A 19,005-nucleotide genomic window follows, 5' to 3' on the forward strand; every position below is an offset into this window, starting at 1 on the left:
AAGTTGTTGGGGGGAGGGGGGGGCAATTAGTTGCTCATCCTCTAGACAATAACAATTAATGTTAGTGGGGCGTTATGCATATTTGTAACGTAACTCAAACTTCTTTGGTTATTAAAAGTTTGCTTCCGATTTCCTCAACCAAAAGAAAAAAGAAAGTTTGCTTCCGATCGAGCCAACAAAGAGATGATGACGGAGTTAATCCGGGTTGCAGTCGTCTACCACTAATACAGCAGAATTTTCCATTTAATCTGCTCTGTTTCAGTATCAAGTAGAGGACTGTAGGAGTAGCACGTACGTAGTTGAACAAGAAGATTGAGTAGCATTCATGCAGGGAAAAAAGCAAAAAGTCGATTGTGGCTCAGATTACGTGTGGAGTGGAGCCAGGTTCCAGCTTGGTTTGGGATAAAGGTACGTAGCAGCAGTACCATTATTGCTAATTTGAGTAATTGACAATTCCCAGATCCCATATTCAGTCACTTTGGGGGGGTTTCATTCTGCACTCCTATATCATCCCCTTTCTGTCATCTTTTAAATTCCAGTCCCCACCGACCGACCTGCTGCTCTCGCCTTCTACGACACCTCCTCCCCCTTCCCCCACCCAAAAAAAAGAAAAGGAAAAAGAAAAAAAAAAGAGAGTTGTGAATACTAGTAATTAATTTCAGTCCCTCCTTACCAGTTACCACCGGCCAAATTAAAGAGAAGAGCAATTGTTTACTAGCTGTACTCTACAATGACTTGCAATCTCCATATCCATCTTCAATTTAAGGTTGTCCACCGCTGAAGTATTATAGTAATAAATTTCTGAGAGTTTTGTAAGGATACTGGCATTGCAAAAGCGTCGGAGGTCCAGGACAGCGAGCATAATAATAATGTACGATGTAGGGGGCCTCCAGTCTCCAGGGAAAATATTGCTAGTAGTAGCTTATGGGTTCTGTTTTGCGTAAATTAGATCAAGACTTCCTCCAGTCCAGGTACATCTGAATCCTGAATGTGAGAAGTTGTAGAGCAGAAGGAGTTACTGTGGGGATTAGGTTTATTTACGTAAGTTCTTACTTCAGTAAGAAAATGTCAGAAAAAAGGAATCATCAGTCGTCAAAAAACTGGTAGGGCGGAATATTCAATTGATCGCCTCATTGGTTACCTTTGATTGAGAGAAAGGATGCAGGCATGCGACTAAGTATTTGTGAGTTGTGTGGGGTTGAGGGGGGGGCTGTGTCTGTCTGTCTCGGCCATATTCCATATTTCCGTTCTCTTCATCTCACAAAAAATCACAGCTCGCAATGCAAAATGCAGCAGCAGCAGTAGTACGTAGAGTCTGAGAGCCAGTCCACCCACTCCCTCTCTGTGTTGGGTTGCCATCTAATCCGTTTGTCTGTCTGTCCATTTGTGTGTCGATACAGTAAAAGACAACCAACCTTATGTTATGAACTTATGATATGCCAAAACGAAAACAAATTGAATACCAAAATCAGAACCCCAACTCTTCTTTTTAATCTTTTCGTCTTCTAATGAAAAAGGAAAAAAGTTATTTGATCCGACTGACTAGGTGGTTCCATCCATCCCTCTCGAAAAAACATCCCCCAAATTACTTTTGTGTAAATGTGCTCTTCTTCTTCTTCTTCTTCTTGTAAACTGGAGTGGTAGTAACAACATTGAAATTCTACTAGCAGTATATACTCAATTAGATAGATGCTAGCATATACTAACTCCGCACCATCCACCCAAATTGCTTACTAATCGATCACATTTCCAGTTCCTCCCCCCCAAAAAAAAAACGCCCCTAGGGAGTAATTAATTTAGCAGCAAAAAAAAAAAAAAAAAAAAGAGTAGTGAGGGGACTGCTATGGTAGCAGCATCGATAGCACCGCACATGAGAATGAGTGGGCTTTTCCGATCCAAGTCTTGCACCCTCCCTCCCTTCATCCCCACCCCCACCGCTCCTCCTCCTTCCCATGATGACTCTTTAGGCATCCTCAGACCAACATCCCCTCCTACCCGTTCTCGCTACCCCCACCACCACGAGGACGAAGACGACGAAAAAGAAGAAGAAGAAGACGACGACGACTACTACCAAGACAGGGTGGAAGAGGAGGATGGATATTTCCTGGTCAAAAAGAATCACAGCCCTGCTACGACGCCATTTATTGGGTTGGAAGAGCGCAGGAGCAGCAGGAGACACAAGAGCTGCAGTAGCACCAGTCGTCATCATCACCGTGGTGATCCTGATGATGGTCAGTTTCCTCCCGGGGGATTACTGGCCATTGTGGTCGCGGCTCTGAGGAAGTCTCTGCTGGTCACGTGTAGCGGTCTTGACCTTGACACCGATGCTGCTGATGACGTCTCCTCCTCCAACCACCTCGACATTGGCTGGCCCACCGACGTCCGCCACGTGTCCCACGTCACCTTCGATCCCTTCCATGGCTTTCTCGGCTTGCCCCACGACCTCCAGTATCATCTTCCCCGCGGCAACATCGTCCCCAGCGCCAGGTCCCCTCTTTGTTTCAACCTAATCATCCAAAAAAGAAAAAAAAATCCTTTTTTTTAATACAATGTATTTACTTATTGCTGTAGCATTAGATTCTTGCTCGCTTCACTTTCTTCTTCATTTAATTCCCAAGAGATCATTGTACAAATAACACATCTGACGGGTGAGCCTGATTTCTGCTGTGGATCTGAGATCATATCTGCTTTCCAAAGTATTTTTTTCACTACTACTACTAGTATCCTATCTTCTTTGCTTGCCGTGTTTCACTGCCTTGCGCATGTATGGTTTTGTGGTCAGATGATTTTACTGTTAGTCACCTGTCATGTTTCTACTAAATATACTAGTGCACTTAATGACTCCCACAAATGCTATTTCAATGCTCAGGGATCTTATCCAATAGTACTAGTTGATAAGCAATTGGATGACAAATTTTTTTTTTTTTGGCTGGATTTATTTGGGTTGTTTTACTACTGCTATTGCCAGTCAATCTAGATGTATAGGCGATACTGGGATAGTTTCTTCACTAATTGTGATGTTCATATTATCAAAGGGTGCTCTGGTAGATGCTTCCATAATGTCATCCAGAAATTCATATTCCACGCTATCTTTCACTACCGTCACTGTTTGTTGCAATGTAAATTTGGGAATGGCCATTCTTTTCCCTGTTCTCTTCGATATTGGAGGTAAATTTGTTTCTAAATCTTACCGGACTTCATAAAACGCCATGTTGCAACTATCGTTTTGCACTGATAACTCTTGTTGGAAGGACTGGAAAGTAGAGGGTGGTGGGGTTAGGAAGGTTTCTCTAACCTTCTTGTTTGTGTCTCACTCAGAAATTCCATTCAGAATTTTTAAATTCAGTAAATTTCATGGTTATTTGGGTGCCCTATCAGCCTAGGGATAAGCCAAAGAGGCATGGTTTTTCACTGATATTAATGAGTGGTTCCAATCTGCACTTGTGATGTTAGAGCACAGTAGCAGTTTTACCATATTCCTGCTTTACTCGCGTAGATAGCTTGGTCTGGCACTTCATCTATGATTTTCTTTTCCCTTCTTACCCTGTTGCCCCATTTGCAGTGCAAGTGTATTTGGAGTCTCAGCCCAGTCAATGCAGTGTTCTTATGATCACAGAGGAAACAGTGTCCCGACAATTCTTCTGATGATGCAAAATCGTTTGTACTCAGAAGGCGGCCTAAGAGTATTGTTTTTATTATCTTACACTTTTGATGATTGCTGTAAAAATTTGAAAATAGTTGACGTAATTTTTCCTGCTTTGCTTGAAGGCTGAAGGAATATTCCGAATAAATGCAGAGAACAGTCAAGCAGAAAATGTTCGAAACCTGTTGAATAAAGGTGTTGTCCCATGTGGCATCGATGTCCATTGTTTGGCAGGCTTAATAAAGGTGTTGTCAAGTTAATATCTCACATTCCTCTGCCTTTACAAGAAAACTAATCCTTTCCAGAAAAGTGGCTTTCATTATGTGATATCAAAGCACACACACACACACACACATATATATATATATATATATATATATATATATATATTGTCAAATGGCATTGTATTATATCATTAAAACTTGATAGTTACCAAAAGGGACAACTGCCCTATGATGTCAAAGCATTTATAAGAATACTGAAACTGTGAAATGCTATCAGACTGTTAGAAGTGTTTAAGTGAATCTTGTGAACCAGAAGGAGGTACATCTAAGGTTGAACGTGCCATTACAGCCACCAAACTTTAATTGACAGTCAATGATCTGAATGCCTAATATTTCGCATTTTCTCAAAATCAATGAATTATTCTCTGTTAAATTTCCTATCTAATGTTTTGCAGACAAAACGTGAATTTTTTGGATGCATGGCTTGCTTATCAAATAATATTGATGCATAAAATTTTAAATGAAATTAAAAATATCTTGGATGAAAAGAGAAAAGAGGTAGTTACCAAATGAATGTATTGGGTAGCCTAGTTGTTGAACTTTCTTGGTTGGATCTGACGTAACCTAAGGCACCATTCTGTCCTCTTCTAATTTTGGCAGCAGCAATTGTTTTCATGTTAGTTTTTTATCAGATGAAATGCGATTTTTGATCCCATCCCCAAAATTTTCTGGTCTGAATTTAATCCATTGTGAATATAACTATGGCATATCTTACTCTCTTAGTAATCTGATGTAACTTTTATTTGCCTTTGTGAGATTTATTGGGCATTCCTTGGGTTTTACCTGATAATGATTTTTGAAACCCGGTGAATTTTCAGGCTTGGTTTAGAGAACTCCCCACTGGGGTTCTTGATTCTCTGACTGCGGAACAAGTGATGCATTGCAACACGGAAGAAGAGTGCACACAACTTGTGAAATTACTTCCTCAGACCGAAGCTGCATTGCTTGATTGGGCAATCAATTTGATGGCAGATATTGTGGATTTTGAACATTATAACAAAATGAATGCACGGAACATTGCTATGGTGTTTGCTCCAAATATGACTCAGGTGCTCTGGTGGTTCTACACTATAAATATTTGAGATTTCGCTTGTTTAATGTATTTCCCTTCTTTTGTGGTTAAATTTTCATCCCAGCTTCACAAATTGTGTTTGGTTCCTGTTTTTAAGCATTCTAGACGATAGAATATCAGAGGCTTCTTTAGCTTTGGAGTGAGGTCTGTTAACGATTTTGCGAATAATTTACTCGAGGAAATAAGTTAGGAATACAGTTTTTTTAGTTGTTTATCATCACTGATTGACTTCTAGGCAAGCTAAACACTTGCTTAAACTTAGGCCGACCTATAGTCCTGGATTGGGGCTTGAGATGGGTTTGATTGTGTTGCTGTGTTGGCATCATTGCCATGTCTGTCTGTCCTTAAGACTATCCACGAGAGAATTGTATGCTTTTCTGTTAGTTTGTTGAAGTTTAGCTGTGTGAGTTGTTTAATTAAGATGCTATTGAAATTTATGCAGATGGCCGACCCATTAACTGCATTAATTCATGCAGTCCAAGTTATGAACTTCCTGAAGGCACTGATAATCAAAACTCAGAGAGAGAGAGAAGAATCTGCTTCCAGGATTACTTTACTATCATCGGCTACTCATTCGCCGACCCACAAGGACATATATTCCTCAGACTCAGGTGTATTGATACAATGCCACCAGGGCCTTTATGGCCATTGCAGCGAGGGATCTGGCACTAGTGAACTTTTCAGAAGCGGGACTTCTGACCACATAGAATCTGCCAGAGCAGATCAGCGGAACTTCAAAAGTAAGAGTGATGCCAAGCAGGAAAATGAAGCCGTTCCAAGTAGGATATCAACAATTATGCGCAAAAGCGATGATCTGGAAAGTGGTTTGCGAGATGATGGTTTGGAAAACATGGAAGTTGAGGAGGGGTTATTTGATAAGCTGAGTTTGAGGAAAGGGGTGCGAAAGCTCTGCAGATATCCAGTGTTGCACCTAAGTAAACCACTTAAGAAAAGTGCGAGTGTTGGAATTGTAAATACCAGAAGAGGGGGAGAAGCCTGGGCATGAAGAAATCGCTACACTCACCGAGATCTATGATTTTATTTTCATTGTCGAGATTCTTGATAAACGTTTGAAACATTGAAGCATTGTTTGATATCAATAATAATGTAGGCGTAGAAAGAGTTGGGAGCTTGTAGATTTTAGACTCCGTCTGATGCCAACTGAAGAATGTAGGTGTACGTACGTCTTGAGACTTCATAGTGCCGCTGTCAGTCTATGTATAATGTTCAAGGCATTCTCTTAAGACTTTTGTAGCGTAATCAGCTTGGTCACCACAGTCAAGGAGAAAGATTCCCGCAGATCAGCAGGCAGATGTCTACGATATCATCCAGTTTTTGGTTCGTATGTTTATATATAGTATCAGCTGGTAGATTACGCCAGTGTTTCGTTTAAAAAAAATTAATTTTTTTATTAGTAGCGGATTAAAATAATCTTTAAGCATTATGAATCAAAACTTTCTTATCGCATTATCTTTGTATTAGATTTATTGGATTACATTCTATTTAATCATTATAATCAATTTTGATGAATTCCTAATTTAATTAATAAGAATAGGATAAGGCAGTAAAGAGGGAATGAACTTTAAATTGTGAAACATCATCCAGGAACCGAAAAAACTTGCAACAACAACAAAATATGGACAACGAGAATCCGTATGCGCACCATATTAAAATAAAAAAATTAAAAAAAAAACTACTCTACTAAATGGTTTTGTTAGACCTTATCCATTTTACTAAATGGTTGTAATTGGATTGGATTAATTTGTCCATTAAAGAAAAATCATTTACCAACCATTCGGCCACTTGTAGCCGGATCGATGAATTATTATTGTCTTCTTCGCATTGGACCATGGAACTAGAATTGGGTTTAGATGTTAAAAAATAGGAGGTTAATGCTGTAAATTAGTTATATACACTAACAATCGAGACATTAACGTTCCTTAAATGTATATGTATACAGCTACTGGCCATTTGGTCCAGTGGTCATCACCTCTTTGGTGATGCTGGAGGTCAGGGTTCAACTCCTGCCTCCCACAAACTTGCCACTTTACGTGGCTGGTTTTCTACCCCCATGGGATAGCTCGAGCGGTCCGCTCCCCCTCCTTAGGGTATGGTGACCTTCCTAGTTTGTCCAGAGTTTGAATCCCTCAGGCCCCGCCTGTGTTGACAAAAAAAAAAAAAAAAAAGTATATGTATACACTGGTGTTATCGTCGGTGCTTACGAAATTAACTTATAGTAAACAAAAGGCTCAAAGCATACTACTGATTTAAACTTTTGGGCATGAGTTAAGAGTGTCGGATTTGGGATCTTATTGGCGAGTTGTCACGAATTTCCTCCCTGATACAAAGACAAGCATTAATCTCACCTTGCACGCAAACTCTCCAACACAGAAGAAAAGAGGGGAAAAAAAAAAAACCAAAAGTGGAAAGTAAGGGTCAATTGGCTTGCAAGGTAAAAAGGGTACGGGTTCATTCCCCTTGCATTTTTGGTTTGTATGTACTGCTGTGTTTGTTGTTTAGGGTGCCGAAAAGAAGGGGAATGAATGAACACCAGATTTCTACTAATTCAATCACTACTTCAACCTGTTACCTATTGAACCTGGAAAACGGACAAAATATATATATATATATCCAAGAAGTCCAAGTTGTACATTTGCCCGCGACGCGACTTCTTCAACGTAAACGACCACGTGAGCCGTGTAAATCCAATATTCTGTCCAAAAGTAAAACTCCTCCGTCTTGTTTCCCACTCTTCACAGTTCACACCCTTCCTGGGTTTGTGTTCTCATCTGCCAACACGTGCGATTATTGATACACTACTACCAGATTCACCTAGCGGGATGGAATGAGAGATGAGCTGGATAGTTTAAAAAAAAAAAAAGAAAATAACGTAAATGAGAGGTTCGAGTACGAAATTTTTTACTTATAATAAAAAAAACAAAATATACACTCGTGACTCCTCCTACAGTCCTTTCAATACAATTTATTACTACTATTATTATGTAAACCAAATATAATCTGCCAACACTTTGTCCCTTTCCCAACCCTATCCCAGGATGTAGGACCTCTTTCAATTGTGGCCTTTAAAACCCCCGTCACGAAGTCGACAAATATTTAACAAATATAAGGACAACAAATCGAATGAAACCAAAAAATAAATAAATAAATAAATTGGTATAAGTGGAAAATAATCAAATGATATGAAAAGAGAGTACAGGCATTCTTGCATTGAGTAGCTGTTGAAGGAAAAGAGAGGAAATTCACATATACTACTGTTTCGTTTCCGAAGAAGACTAAAAAAACCTCCCTGAGATTTATGACACTAATACCCACCTCTTCTGCGATTTAAGAAATAGCATTGCCCTCCCTTGAACTTACTGATTCTGTTGCATATTCAGTCCAGGTTAGAAAAAAGTGCCATTAAAATATTATTTTAAGAAGTGAGATGAGAAATTTGTGTCAGATTTGTCCTTTGTGCTGCATGTCAAGTAGCATTAGCAAATGAACGACAAAGTGCCATAAAGCAATTAACAAGTAATAAACTTCAGAGGGTGTCGTTTTATGGGCAAACGGGTATTACCTATTCAAAATACCAGTTCTTTATGGGTATTTTACTCTCAAACATTTAATTTATGGTAAATACATAAATGTTTGGAAGTAAAATTCAAAAAGTGTTATAGTAATATTCTTATCAAAAGCAAACTGGTAGGTTATCCATTTAACATAAATTAAATATTTAAAAAAAAAAAATTGCCCATAAAGTATCAACTCTTTATGGTTTTCCTCCATTACATGAACAAACTGACGCCTCTTTATGAGCATTTTATTCTGAATCATGTAATTTATGTTAAATACATAAATGTTTGTAAGTAAAATTCAAAAAGTGTTACACTAATATTTTTATGGAAGGAAAACTGGTACGTTTTGTATTTAATATAAATTAAATATGTGAAAGTAACACTTACAAGTAGTTTAATTAGTTATTTAATTTGTTGACAAGAAGCAAGGTTTTTTTTTGCAAAATTCGTTCATTGGGTTTATCCAAATAATTAGGATATAAAGGTAAATTCCCACAATCTTTTGTCAGCAATAGGCCCTAATTTCCTCCTAGGAGAGGTCAGTACTATTTCTTAAATCATACGAGAGGTGAGTGCTACTGTCAGAAACCTCAGGGAGGTTTCTGCAATTATCTCCTAAAAAAATAACATAAAAATTCTAAAATGCTCATATAATTAAGGTATTTTTTAATAATTTGGAATAATTCAAATTCCGACACCACTAACTCCGGGGCTGCTGGGTTCAGACTTCAGACACGAGGCCAAATCTGAAATCCCTCGCCGAAACTTGACAAAATTGAGTCCATCTAAGGAACAAGGCAATGATAGCCCCGGATCAAAGGCCCCACTGTTATTTAGCCACCAATTGCTACGTCACTCCAGGCCCCGATCGCTTTCGCTTCACGTGCTCTTTCCGGTCTAACCAATAACAAAATAACCAAATGGGTCCCCCTCCACGTATGGTTCGTACACTTCGTGATTCAGCCTTTGCACTAGAGCCCTTTTTTAATACAAAAAAAAAGCCTTTAACACTAGTTCTTGTTTTTCTTTTTTAGCCTTTGCACTAGTTACTACATCGTGGCGTAAATTCCTTTCTTTTCTTTTTTTTAAGGGATAATTTCAAAAACCTCCCCTGAGGTTTCTGACATTTACATTCACCTCCCCTGTGGTTTGAACAATTACACTAACCTCCCCTGAGGTTACTAATCCTTTACAAATTCAGTCCAAATGATTAAAATATTGTTTTAGAGAGTGAAATTAGAATTTTGTACCTGATTTGCCCTTTGTGCTACATGTCCAATGAATGACAAAGTATTACAAATTAATTAATAATTAATAATTTTTAAGGAGCGTAGTTTATAGGCAAATACGTATTACTTATTTAAAGTACCAGTTCTTTACGGGTAGTTTACTTTCAAACATTTACTTTATTACAAATATTCATTCTCAAATACAGATTAGTATTTACTCTCAAATATTTAATTTTTGTTAAATAAAAACCTACCAGTTTTTCTTTCGTAGAAATATTAATATAACACTTTTTCAATTTTAGTTATAAATATTTATGTATTTAGCATAAATTAAATGATTCAGGATAAAATACTCATAAAGAGCTAATACTTTACTCATGTAATGGATGAAAACCATAAAAAATTAATACTTTATGGGCCATTTCTTTTTTTAAAAAATATTTAATTTATATTAAATAGATAACCTACTGATTTTCTTTTTGCGAGAATATTACTGTAACACTTTTTAATTTTTAATCACAAACGTTAATATATTTATCATAAATTAAATATTTGAAAATAAAATATCTGTAAAGGGCGGGTACTTTAAATAGGTTATGTGTATTTGCCTATAAACTACACTCCTTACTTAAATCAATAAACTACACTCCTTAACTTAAATCAATAAACTATACTTTACTCATTTATGAGTATTTTATCCTGAATCATTTAATTAATGCTAAATACATAAATATTTATAACTAAAATTGAAAAAGTGTTATATTAATATTTCTACGGAAGAAAAACTAGTAGGTTTTTTATTTAACAAAAATTAAATATTTGAGAGTAAATACGAATCTGTATTTGAGAATAAATATTTGTAATAAAGTAAATGTTTGAAAGTAAAATACCCGTAAAGAGTTGGTACTTTAAATAAGTAATACGTATTTGCCTATAAACTACGCTCCTTAAAGTTTATTAATTATTAATTAATTTGTAATACTTTGTCATTCATTGGACATGTAGCACAAAGGGCAAATCAGGTACAAAATTCTAATTTCACTCTCTAAAACAATATTTTAATAATTTGGACTGAATTTGTAAAGGATTAGTAACCTCAGGGGAGGTTAGTGTAATTGTTCAAACCACAGGGGAGGTGAGTGTAAATGTCAGAAACCTCAGGGGAGGTTTCTGAAATTATCCCTTTTTTTAACCATCAATTCCTACATACACCTTCTCTACCCCGAACTACTAGGGTACGTGATTCGAATCATGAACCATGGTGTGATTAGAATATGGGATAATTTTTAGGAAAACCTCCCTTAAAATTTCTAACAATATCACTTGATACTTTTGAATTTTAAAGAAATCTGACTTGTTTTTTTTTACTTTAAGTTTTTGGTAATATTTGAGACCCATTTGAAAATATAATATTTAAAATTTCATTTTAAGAGAGAATATAATCTGGTTTGAAATTCTTTCTTTTTCTTATGTTTTCTTAATTATCATAACATATTAATTCTATCTCTTAATCTGGTTTAAATTTTTTTTTAATAATTTCATTTTGACCCCATATTATTTTAAATTTATACTAAGAAGTAAGACTACAAAATGGAAAATTTGGAATGAAATTATAATCTCTCTTCTAGAATGAGTTTTTTAATATTTTATTTTGAAATGTGTGGTAAATGTTATGAAAGCTTAAAGTAGGGGAGGCAAGTAAGATTTTTAAAAACTAGAAAGTGGCAAATGATAATATCATAAACCTCAATGGAGGTTTTTATAATAGAGCACTCACATGGGGACTACAATTAAAATAAATACAAATCCTATTTCATGCCACCCAAATCATGATAAAATATTATGAAAAATTACACTTTCCGTGATTATCAGAACTCTTTTTAAGTTTAAAAAAAAAAAAAAAAAAGCATTTGAACCAAATGACAAATAGTAGCATTTACAGAAAAATTGCGCGCTATAATGTAAGATGTCTATTGCCTCTTGTCCCTCTATTACTCCATTCTGCTTGATTCAAACGTCGACCGATTATTTTCAACCCTCAATTGTCGTTCTTGAAGAATTGATTTCACTCTGTTGCTAGGTTTCATTTGGGATTTGAGGAAAAAATATTTTTAAGTGTTTTGGCCCTATTAGGGGAAGACGGAGGAAATAGGTCCTTTACATTTGGATCAATGTAATAATTGCCCTTTAAATTTAGAACATGTAGTGGGTCTTGAACACATTCCAATTAAAATTGCCTAGAAAAAGGTATTGGAGAATAAAAAATGATCACCTTTTATATGTAAGAGACTAAAATTGCTTATTTTCATTTTGAGTGATTAAATTTAAACCTATGCAATAAGTAAAGGATGGTTTATGCAATTTTTCAAAACTTATATTTGGAAAACTCCAAATGCATATTGCAATCATCTCTTAAATCTCATATTTACATTTTTCTAAATAAGTATTGCAATAAAATGTTTTTTGATAAAACCCTATTCCTCAAAAAAAGAAAAAATTGCTGAATTGGTTCCTCACATTTTCAAGAAAAAACATTTTTGGTACCTCACATTTAAAGTCAGCTAAAATAGTCCCTCAAATATAAAAATTTTGTGTGTTTGGTCATAACGCTTATTTTTGCTCAGTTTTCCACCCAAAAGTACTTGCCTATCTCGCGTACCTATAATTTCAAGGTCAAAATGGAAATATAATTTGTTTCCTTTCACAAAAAGAAAAAAAAACACATGACTTCTCATTTCCTTCAATTTTTATCCATCAAATTCTTTACAGATACAACTTATTGCTCATGCAATTTAGGATCCTCATTTTGATCAACCAATTGCGAAAGCTTTCATTTGAGAGGTTACTCTTGGCCTAATTAATATTGTTTATTCTGGTGTTTATTAGTAGTGGTACACAATCAGTTTATGCACCAATGAAGACCTTAATACTCGAACTATTTTTTTCTTTTACTATTTCTTTATGCCATATTCTTAATAAAAGGTTGGTTACACCTACAATTAAAATGAAAATTGAGCATGCCAATTTGTCTTGGAAATTATAGGCACATAAAGTAGGCATGCATTTTTTTTTTTGATTGGAAAATTAAGCAAAAATTAGTTTTGGGACCAAATGGGCAAAATTTTTATATGTAAGAGACTATTTTAACTAATTTTAAATGTAAGGGACTGAAATAGTTTTCTCATAAAATTTGAGGACTAAATTGGAAATTTTATTTAAAAAAAAAAAAGGAAAGAACAAACATGCAACCGGAGTCTAAGCCTTGTTTGGATTGTAGTCCTCTAACAAAAAATATTTAGGTTTTTTGTGAACACATTTTTCAATCACTTTTTTTCCTCACATATATCAAATTGTTACAATATATTTTTCTACAAAACCTTTAAAAAATAGCAATTCAAACAAGATTTATCAACTCATCTATGAGTAAAAGTGACTCAGGATCAAGGTCTTGATCTACTAAGAACGTATTATTTTTCATGCCACTCTTATAAAATCGAGAGATAGATGGAAATACAATTGGTTTGGTATATAGTGAATTTGGAAAGAAACACCGTCCAATCTAGGTTCTGTTTTATTGCAAGTTTTTTTAGAAAAAATTCATAAAATATTTTATAAAATAGTTTTTAATAAAAACTCCCAAAATCTCCAATGTAAAATGGGTCATTTTTATCTTCCATAATCTCAGCTTCCTCAATTGACTTCTCTGCCTTTCCCCCAGCCTTAGTGACAGGCTTTTTCACCCTAAGTGATCATTGTGCCTTGTTTCCATAAAAAAAGAGTTATGGTGAAGGGGAGGAAGATGAATAAATCAGGACAAAGTGAAAAGAAAAGGAACAAGGGCATCAGGCTAATGTTGCAATAGGTTCGGTAGTTCCAAATTTTTTTTAATAATTTCATTTTGACCCCATATTATTTTAATAAGTATAAAATTAACCCATCATGTTTTTAAAATACAATTTTACCTATAATTTTTAAATTTTTTAAATGCAATCCTTTTGGACTAAATCTAAACTCATCAAATTAGAGGGCATATTGCGAGAAAGATGGTTAATAATTATTATTTGGTGTTTTGTAGTATAAGAATTGAAGTATGACAATTTTATTATATGTTTATTAAACAAAAAAATCATAAGTTACATACGCAGTCAAAAAATATAATGTGCAATGAAATATAATTATAAGATACGATCAACCACTTTGCATCTAACTTAGCAAATTAAAAGACCTACTTATAATTGTTCATACATTTTAGAGATAATAAAATCTACTGTTTAGTTTGAATTTGACCTTGACATGAGACCAATCCATCACATTATCTTGTCAAATAAGTGAAATTTGAACAATTAGCATACTTGAAGAAATCATTACTAGTGAAATTTCGATTCTTGCACGCCAAGTTCTTGAATTTATATTAATTCCATGTACATATCATCACGAGACCTCCACATTGACCAATCAATCGATTATGATTTATTGTATGATGTAGGAGATATAGCAAAGCATCTTCTTCTCGATAGGGGATTACAATTACGAAACATCAATTTTTTGAGTTAGTTGCAAAGATATACAACAACTAACCCGCTAATTTAAAGGAATAATTACCTCAAAAAAGGTATTAAGGCATTTTAATCCACTCAATTCAAGGAAACAGTTAAAAGTAATTAAGTACATACTTTAGATTTGCAGTCAAATATTTTTAAGTAGATAGTTAAACCTATTGGCAAACCAAATGATGTGAAAAAATTGTCCAAATGCAACTGCCAATAAAGTGGCAAACAATTTCAAAACTACCATAACTAATAGTTAAAACAACGAAAGAAGTAGATCAAATATGTAAATGGAAAAATTTGTGCTAATAGACTTACCTTAAGCCACAAATACCAATTCCCTATCAAGCCTGTTTAATATGGACAATTGAATTAAAATACTAAAAAATTATCGCACATATAACTTGCAAAATTACAAATTTCTTATAAGCAAATAATAAATTGGCTAAAGAAAACATACCTATTGAGAAAGTTGCTACAAAATGAGAAAGAGAAGTAGCTAACTAGTAAGATCTAAATTTAATAGGTTGCATGATTGTGGTCGAACAAAATTGTAAGTAAATGAAATGAATTTGAATAAATGGGGGTTACTACGTTAACAGTTAATAAACCAAATTTCTCCACTAATTAGCATTAATTGTGTCTTAACATCTATATATCATAAGTTTGCAAATAACTGATGAGAAAAGTTTCAAGAAATTATGAGATTTAGATGTTAATAAAATTAAATGATTAGAAGGGCTTTTATAAATTTTTTTTAAAACACAAGCTAAATTCAATTATGCCTAATGTTTAACTGGACATCAAATATTGTCACGTATCAAACTTGCTATTAGTTTTAAATATTTGAAAGGACATCCAAGTAATTATAGCAAAATCAAATTAGTTATAATGACTTATACTTAATATTCTAATTATAATTTAAATATTATCATATTTCCAAAATAACCCCACCGTTGTAGTTGAAATCCAAAGACCATTTTCGCTCTAAACCCCTCCTTGTATAGTATAGTGATAAGAACATGTGTATAAAATTCTAAACCATCAATTTAAAGGAAATTTTTATATATTACTTTAATTATATATCATTAATATATATTTATGATATATTTATGAATTCATTCTATTTGACCTTCAATTGAGTCGGATTCATTGGCCTCTAACCTTGAATTCGACCAATGTCCGGTTCAAGTCTAATAACACGGGTTCAGTGAATTGGGTTGCTGGCAGCCTCGCACTAACAGCAATAATGGGAGAAATGTACGTACATACATAGTAGCTATTTATATATAGAGAGAGAGAGAGAGAAAGACAGAGAGAGTTACTAGTTCAGTACATGAGTGAAGGGGAGAAATTAAGGATGGATGAATAAGTTGATGACGCATTCACCATCTTTCATTCATAGTAGTACAACTACAGCAACAGCGAACGTAAAGCAAAATCAGTAGTATCTAGAGACGAGTAGAGACTAGAGTGCAGAGACCGAGAGAGAGCATCTTAAGCAATGGATGAGCTGATTGTTTCATCCCCATCTTCATCTTCCATGGTATCTTCCTTGCCTCAAGAAAGCCGGCCAATTATTACTACTACTGCCAGTTCTAGCCTTCAACTCAATCTTCAATACATCCTTCAGACCCAGTCAGATTGCTGGGCTTATGCCATTTTCTGGCAGAGTTCAAATGACCAGAGTGGACGGGTGGTGTTAGCTTGGGGAGATGGCTACTTCCAAGGGACCAAAGTCGTCGATGATGCCCCCCAAAACAACAACGGCAACGACCCCAACAAATACAACACCACCGCCACTACGGGCTGCGGATCTGGCTCTCAATCCGAGAGGAAAAAAGTGATGAAAGGAATTCAAGCTTTGCTCGGTGAGACCCCAGCTGATGGCCAAAATGATGATGGCTCTGTGGACTGCGACGTCACCGACGCGGAATGGTTCTACGTCATGTCCTTGGCTCAATCTTTCTTCGCGGACGACGGAGCCCCTGGCAAGGCCTTCAGCTCAGGGAACTTGGTCTGGTTAACTGGCGGTCAGCAACTCCAGTTTTACAACTGCCAGAGAGCTAGAGAAGCTCAAATCCACGGCATCGAGACACTGGTTTGCATCCCGACGGCTGGAGGGGTACTGGAGCTGGGCTCCAACGCTTTGATCCAAGACATAAACTGGGGCTTGGTGCAGCAAGCCAACTCTCTGTTTGGCCCAGCGGCAGACGTAGGCGTAGGTGTTGCTGATGCTGCTGCCGCTGCTACTACTCGTCTACTGCTCACAACAAAACAACAAGAAGAAGCGCCTGAATCCGTGGACGACGAGATGCTGGAAGGCGCCATATCTTTCGCTGATTTCGGCTTGGTTATGGGGGGCATCCCCTTGCATAATAGTAGTAATCAAGAAGAAGAAGAGGAGGACGCAGCCACTGCGGGGGCGGAGAGCAAAAAAGATCATCATCGCTATCATCATCATCACTATCAAGAAGCAAAAAAGGCAAAAAAGAAAGGTGAACATGATGATAATCATGGCATTGGGCGACGTGGGACGTCGCAGGTTTCTTCCTTTCTAGAATCCTCCGACTCGGACTGTGTGGTGGTGGTCGAGACAACAACGAGGAGTCATCAGGTGGAGAGAAAAGGAGGAGTAGGAGGGAAGAAGAGAGGACGAAAGGCAGGGACGGGGAGGGAGACACCGTTAAACCATGTGGAAGCGGAGAGGCAGCGGAGGGAGAAGCTCAACCACCGGTTCTACGCGCTGCGCTCTGTGGTGCCGAACGTGTCCAGGATGGACAAAGCGTCGCTGCTTTCGGATGCGGTGGCTTACATCAAGGAGCTGAAGGGGAAGGTGGATGAGTTGGAATCACAGCGGAAACGGATCGAGGGCAACAAGAAATCAGTGAAGATAGAAGTGGCGGATAGCAATGGTAATACCACGGATAACCATAGCACCACGACTGCATCATCGTCGGTGCCAGTGGATCAAAGAATAACGATACCCAAGTCCAAAAAGTCGTGCTCAGGGGGCGGGGGAATGAGGAGCAATGTACAAGTTGAAGTGAAGATGGTCGGGACAGATGCCATGGTGAGGGTTCAATCCGACAGCAGCGGTTACCCGACAGCCAGGTTAATGGATGCAATTCGAGATCTGGAACTACGAGTCCATCACGCCAGCATGTCCCACGTCAACGACCTCATGCTCCAAGATGTGGTCATCAGGGTTCCTCCTAATGGAGCCTGGGCGAGTGAGGAGGGACTCAAGGCCGCTCTGCTGGGGAGATTCTTGGGTACTGACGATCACTAGAATCAATTTTACTCGCTACTCTGCCTACCTACCGAAGCTGCTTAATTTAGCCGGCTCCGCCGCAGTTTATTATCTTTTGCCGTTAATTAATCCACTGATGTAATGTATATATGTATATGTATATGTATGTATACGTCGGCGGTTGGATCGCGGATCAGGGACGGGCGTTCATGTTAATTTGTTCTTCTTCCTTTTTGGTTTGATGATTATGTAAATCGTCTTTGGTGTTGAAGCAGCTTTGCAGGAAGGGAGCTGTCGGTCTGTGCATTTAACCGAGTGTTCGTAATTTCCATTTACTTTTATGGTAACATTATTATTTTGCTTCTTTGGAATGATGATGTTGTTCCCTCCTCTCAAAAACGCCAAACATGCTTCGACTCAATCGACCAAACAAATCCATACCTGCCCCCTTCCTTCTCCCCTGGGAAACAACCAACATGTTTAGGGTTTGGCTGCACTTCAATGAATTCTCTTCCCATTTTTTACGATACACATACACATGTATTATTAAAAAAAAGAAGAAGAAGAAGAAGAAGAAGATGGGAACCAAAAAGAATAAAGAAAACTTTTATGATCAAATGTAAACCAACCGAAGAAAGCAGTACTAGTACTGTCTACTATGTACGTACTCTTCCTATGCTCCTATGCTATGCTGTAGACAGAAGTGAACCCTTGAGAGGGAACGGAACAAACTAGTGACTTCACCACACTAGTTTTGAGGCCAGCATGGCTTTTTTGTTAAGGTCAGAATCCTTCCTCGACCAGGCTTTATCCAAGTCCCAACAACACATGCTGAAACAAAAATACTACTGTACTATGTTAAAAAGAAAAGAAAATAGGGCCACAAGCATCCCTAGCTGCGTTAAAAATCTGACCTTTAGGCTTCGTTTGGAAGTTGAGGACGTAGACCCAAAAAAAAAAAAGAAAGGGAAAGAAGAGAAAGTTTATTAGTTATCCTTTGTTTGTTATATTTTAGTAAGAACGAAAAAAAAAAAAAGAGAAAGAAATGGGACGATTCAGGAGGAGTATGAACAGTAACCAAAACTTTCCTTCCCAAATTGGACGGCGGAAATAAATGGATGGAAATGGAAAGAAACTTTGAGGAAACTTGTCCTTGAAAATGCCTATTTTATTCTTAAAAAGTTCTTAAACAAATATTTAATAATTTTTATATTTAAAATCGTTCCACTAATTTTCAAACAACGTAACGTTACTTTCTCTTTTGTCCTCCCCTCTTCTCTCATAACTTGAAAAGTTTTTCCTTTCTTTTCTTTTCTATCCTGAACTCCCAAACTAAGCCTTAGCGTTATCCTATCTGTCACGTCTTTGATTCCGTTGGTTGGTCATTATATTATATTGC

At 36.6% G+C, this 19,005-nt stretch overlaps 2 protein-coding genes and 1 long non-coding RNA gene across 3 annotated transcripts; 2 read left to right on the forward strand and 1 right to left on the reverse strand.

Moving 5' to 3' along the window:
- Nucleotides 1-299: 299 nt before the first annotated feature.
- Nucleotides 300-1,308, reverse strand: LOC140037139 (uncharacterized). The gene is made up of 2 exons (XR_011841080.1): nt 1,142-1,308; nt 300-984 (listed from the first exon to the last, which is right to left on the reverse strand). It is a non-coding gene; the product is annotated as an uncharacterized lncRNA (long non-coding RNA).
- A 195-nt stretch (nt 1,309-1,503) lies between these two features.
- Nucleotides 1,504-6,298, forward strand: LOC113733360 (rho GTPase-activating protein 3-like). The gene is made up of 5 exons (XM_027259724.2): nt 1,504-2,487; nt 3,563-3,683; nt 3,769-3,888; nt 4,746-4,976; nt 5,442-6,298. Exons 1-5 carry the CDS (start codon nt 1,844-1,846, stop codon nt 6,003-6,005), a joined length of 1,680 nt encoding a protein of 559 aa, XP_027115525.1. The 5' UTR covers nt 1,504-1,843; the 3' UTR covers nt 6,006-6,298.
- Nucleotides 6,299-15,657: 9,359 nt separating this feature from the next.
- On the forward strand, nt 15,658-17,977 carry LOC113733361 (transcription factor bHLH14). The gene has a single exon (XM_027259725.2). The coding sequence runs from the start codon at nt 15,858-15,860 to the stop codon at nt 17,643-17,645; it is 1,788 nt and encodes a 595-aa protein (XP_027115526.1). The 5' UTR covers nt 15,658-15,857; the 3' UTR covers nt 17,646-17,977.
- The last annotated feature ends 1,028 nt before the right edge of the window (nt 17,978-19,005 follow it).

Source organism: Coffea arabica, chromosome 2e, assembly GCF_036785885.1.
Source record: "Coffea arabica cultivar ET-39 chromosome 2e, Coffea Arabica ET-39 HiFi, whole genome shotgun sequence".
Classification (NCBI taxonomy): Eukaryota; Viridiplantae; Streptophyta; class Magnoliopsida; order Gentianales; family Rubiaceae; genus Coffea; species Coffea arabica.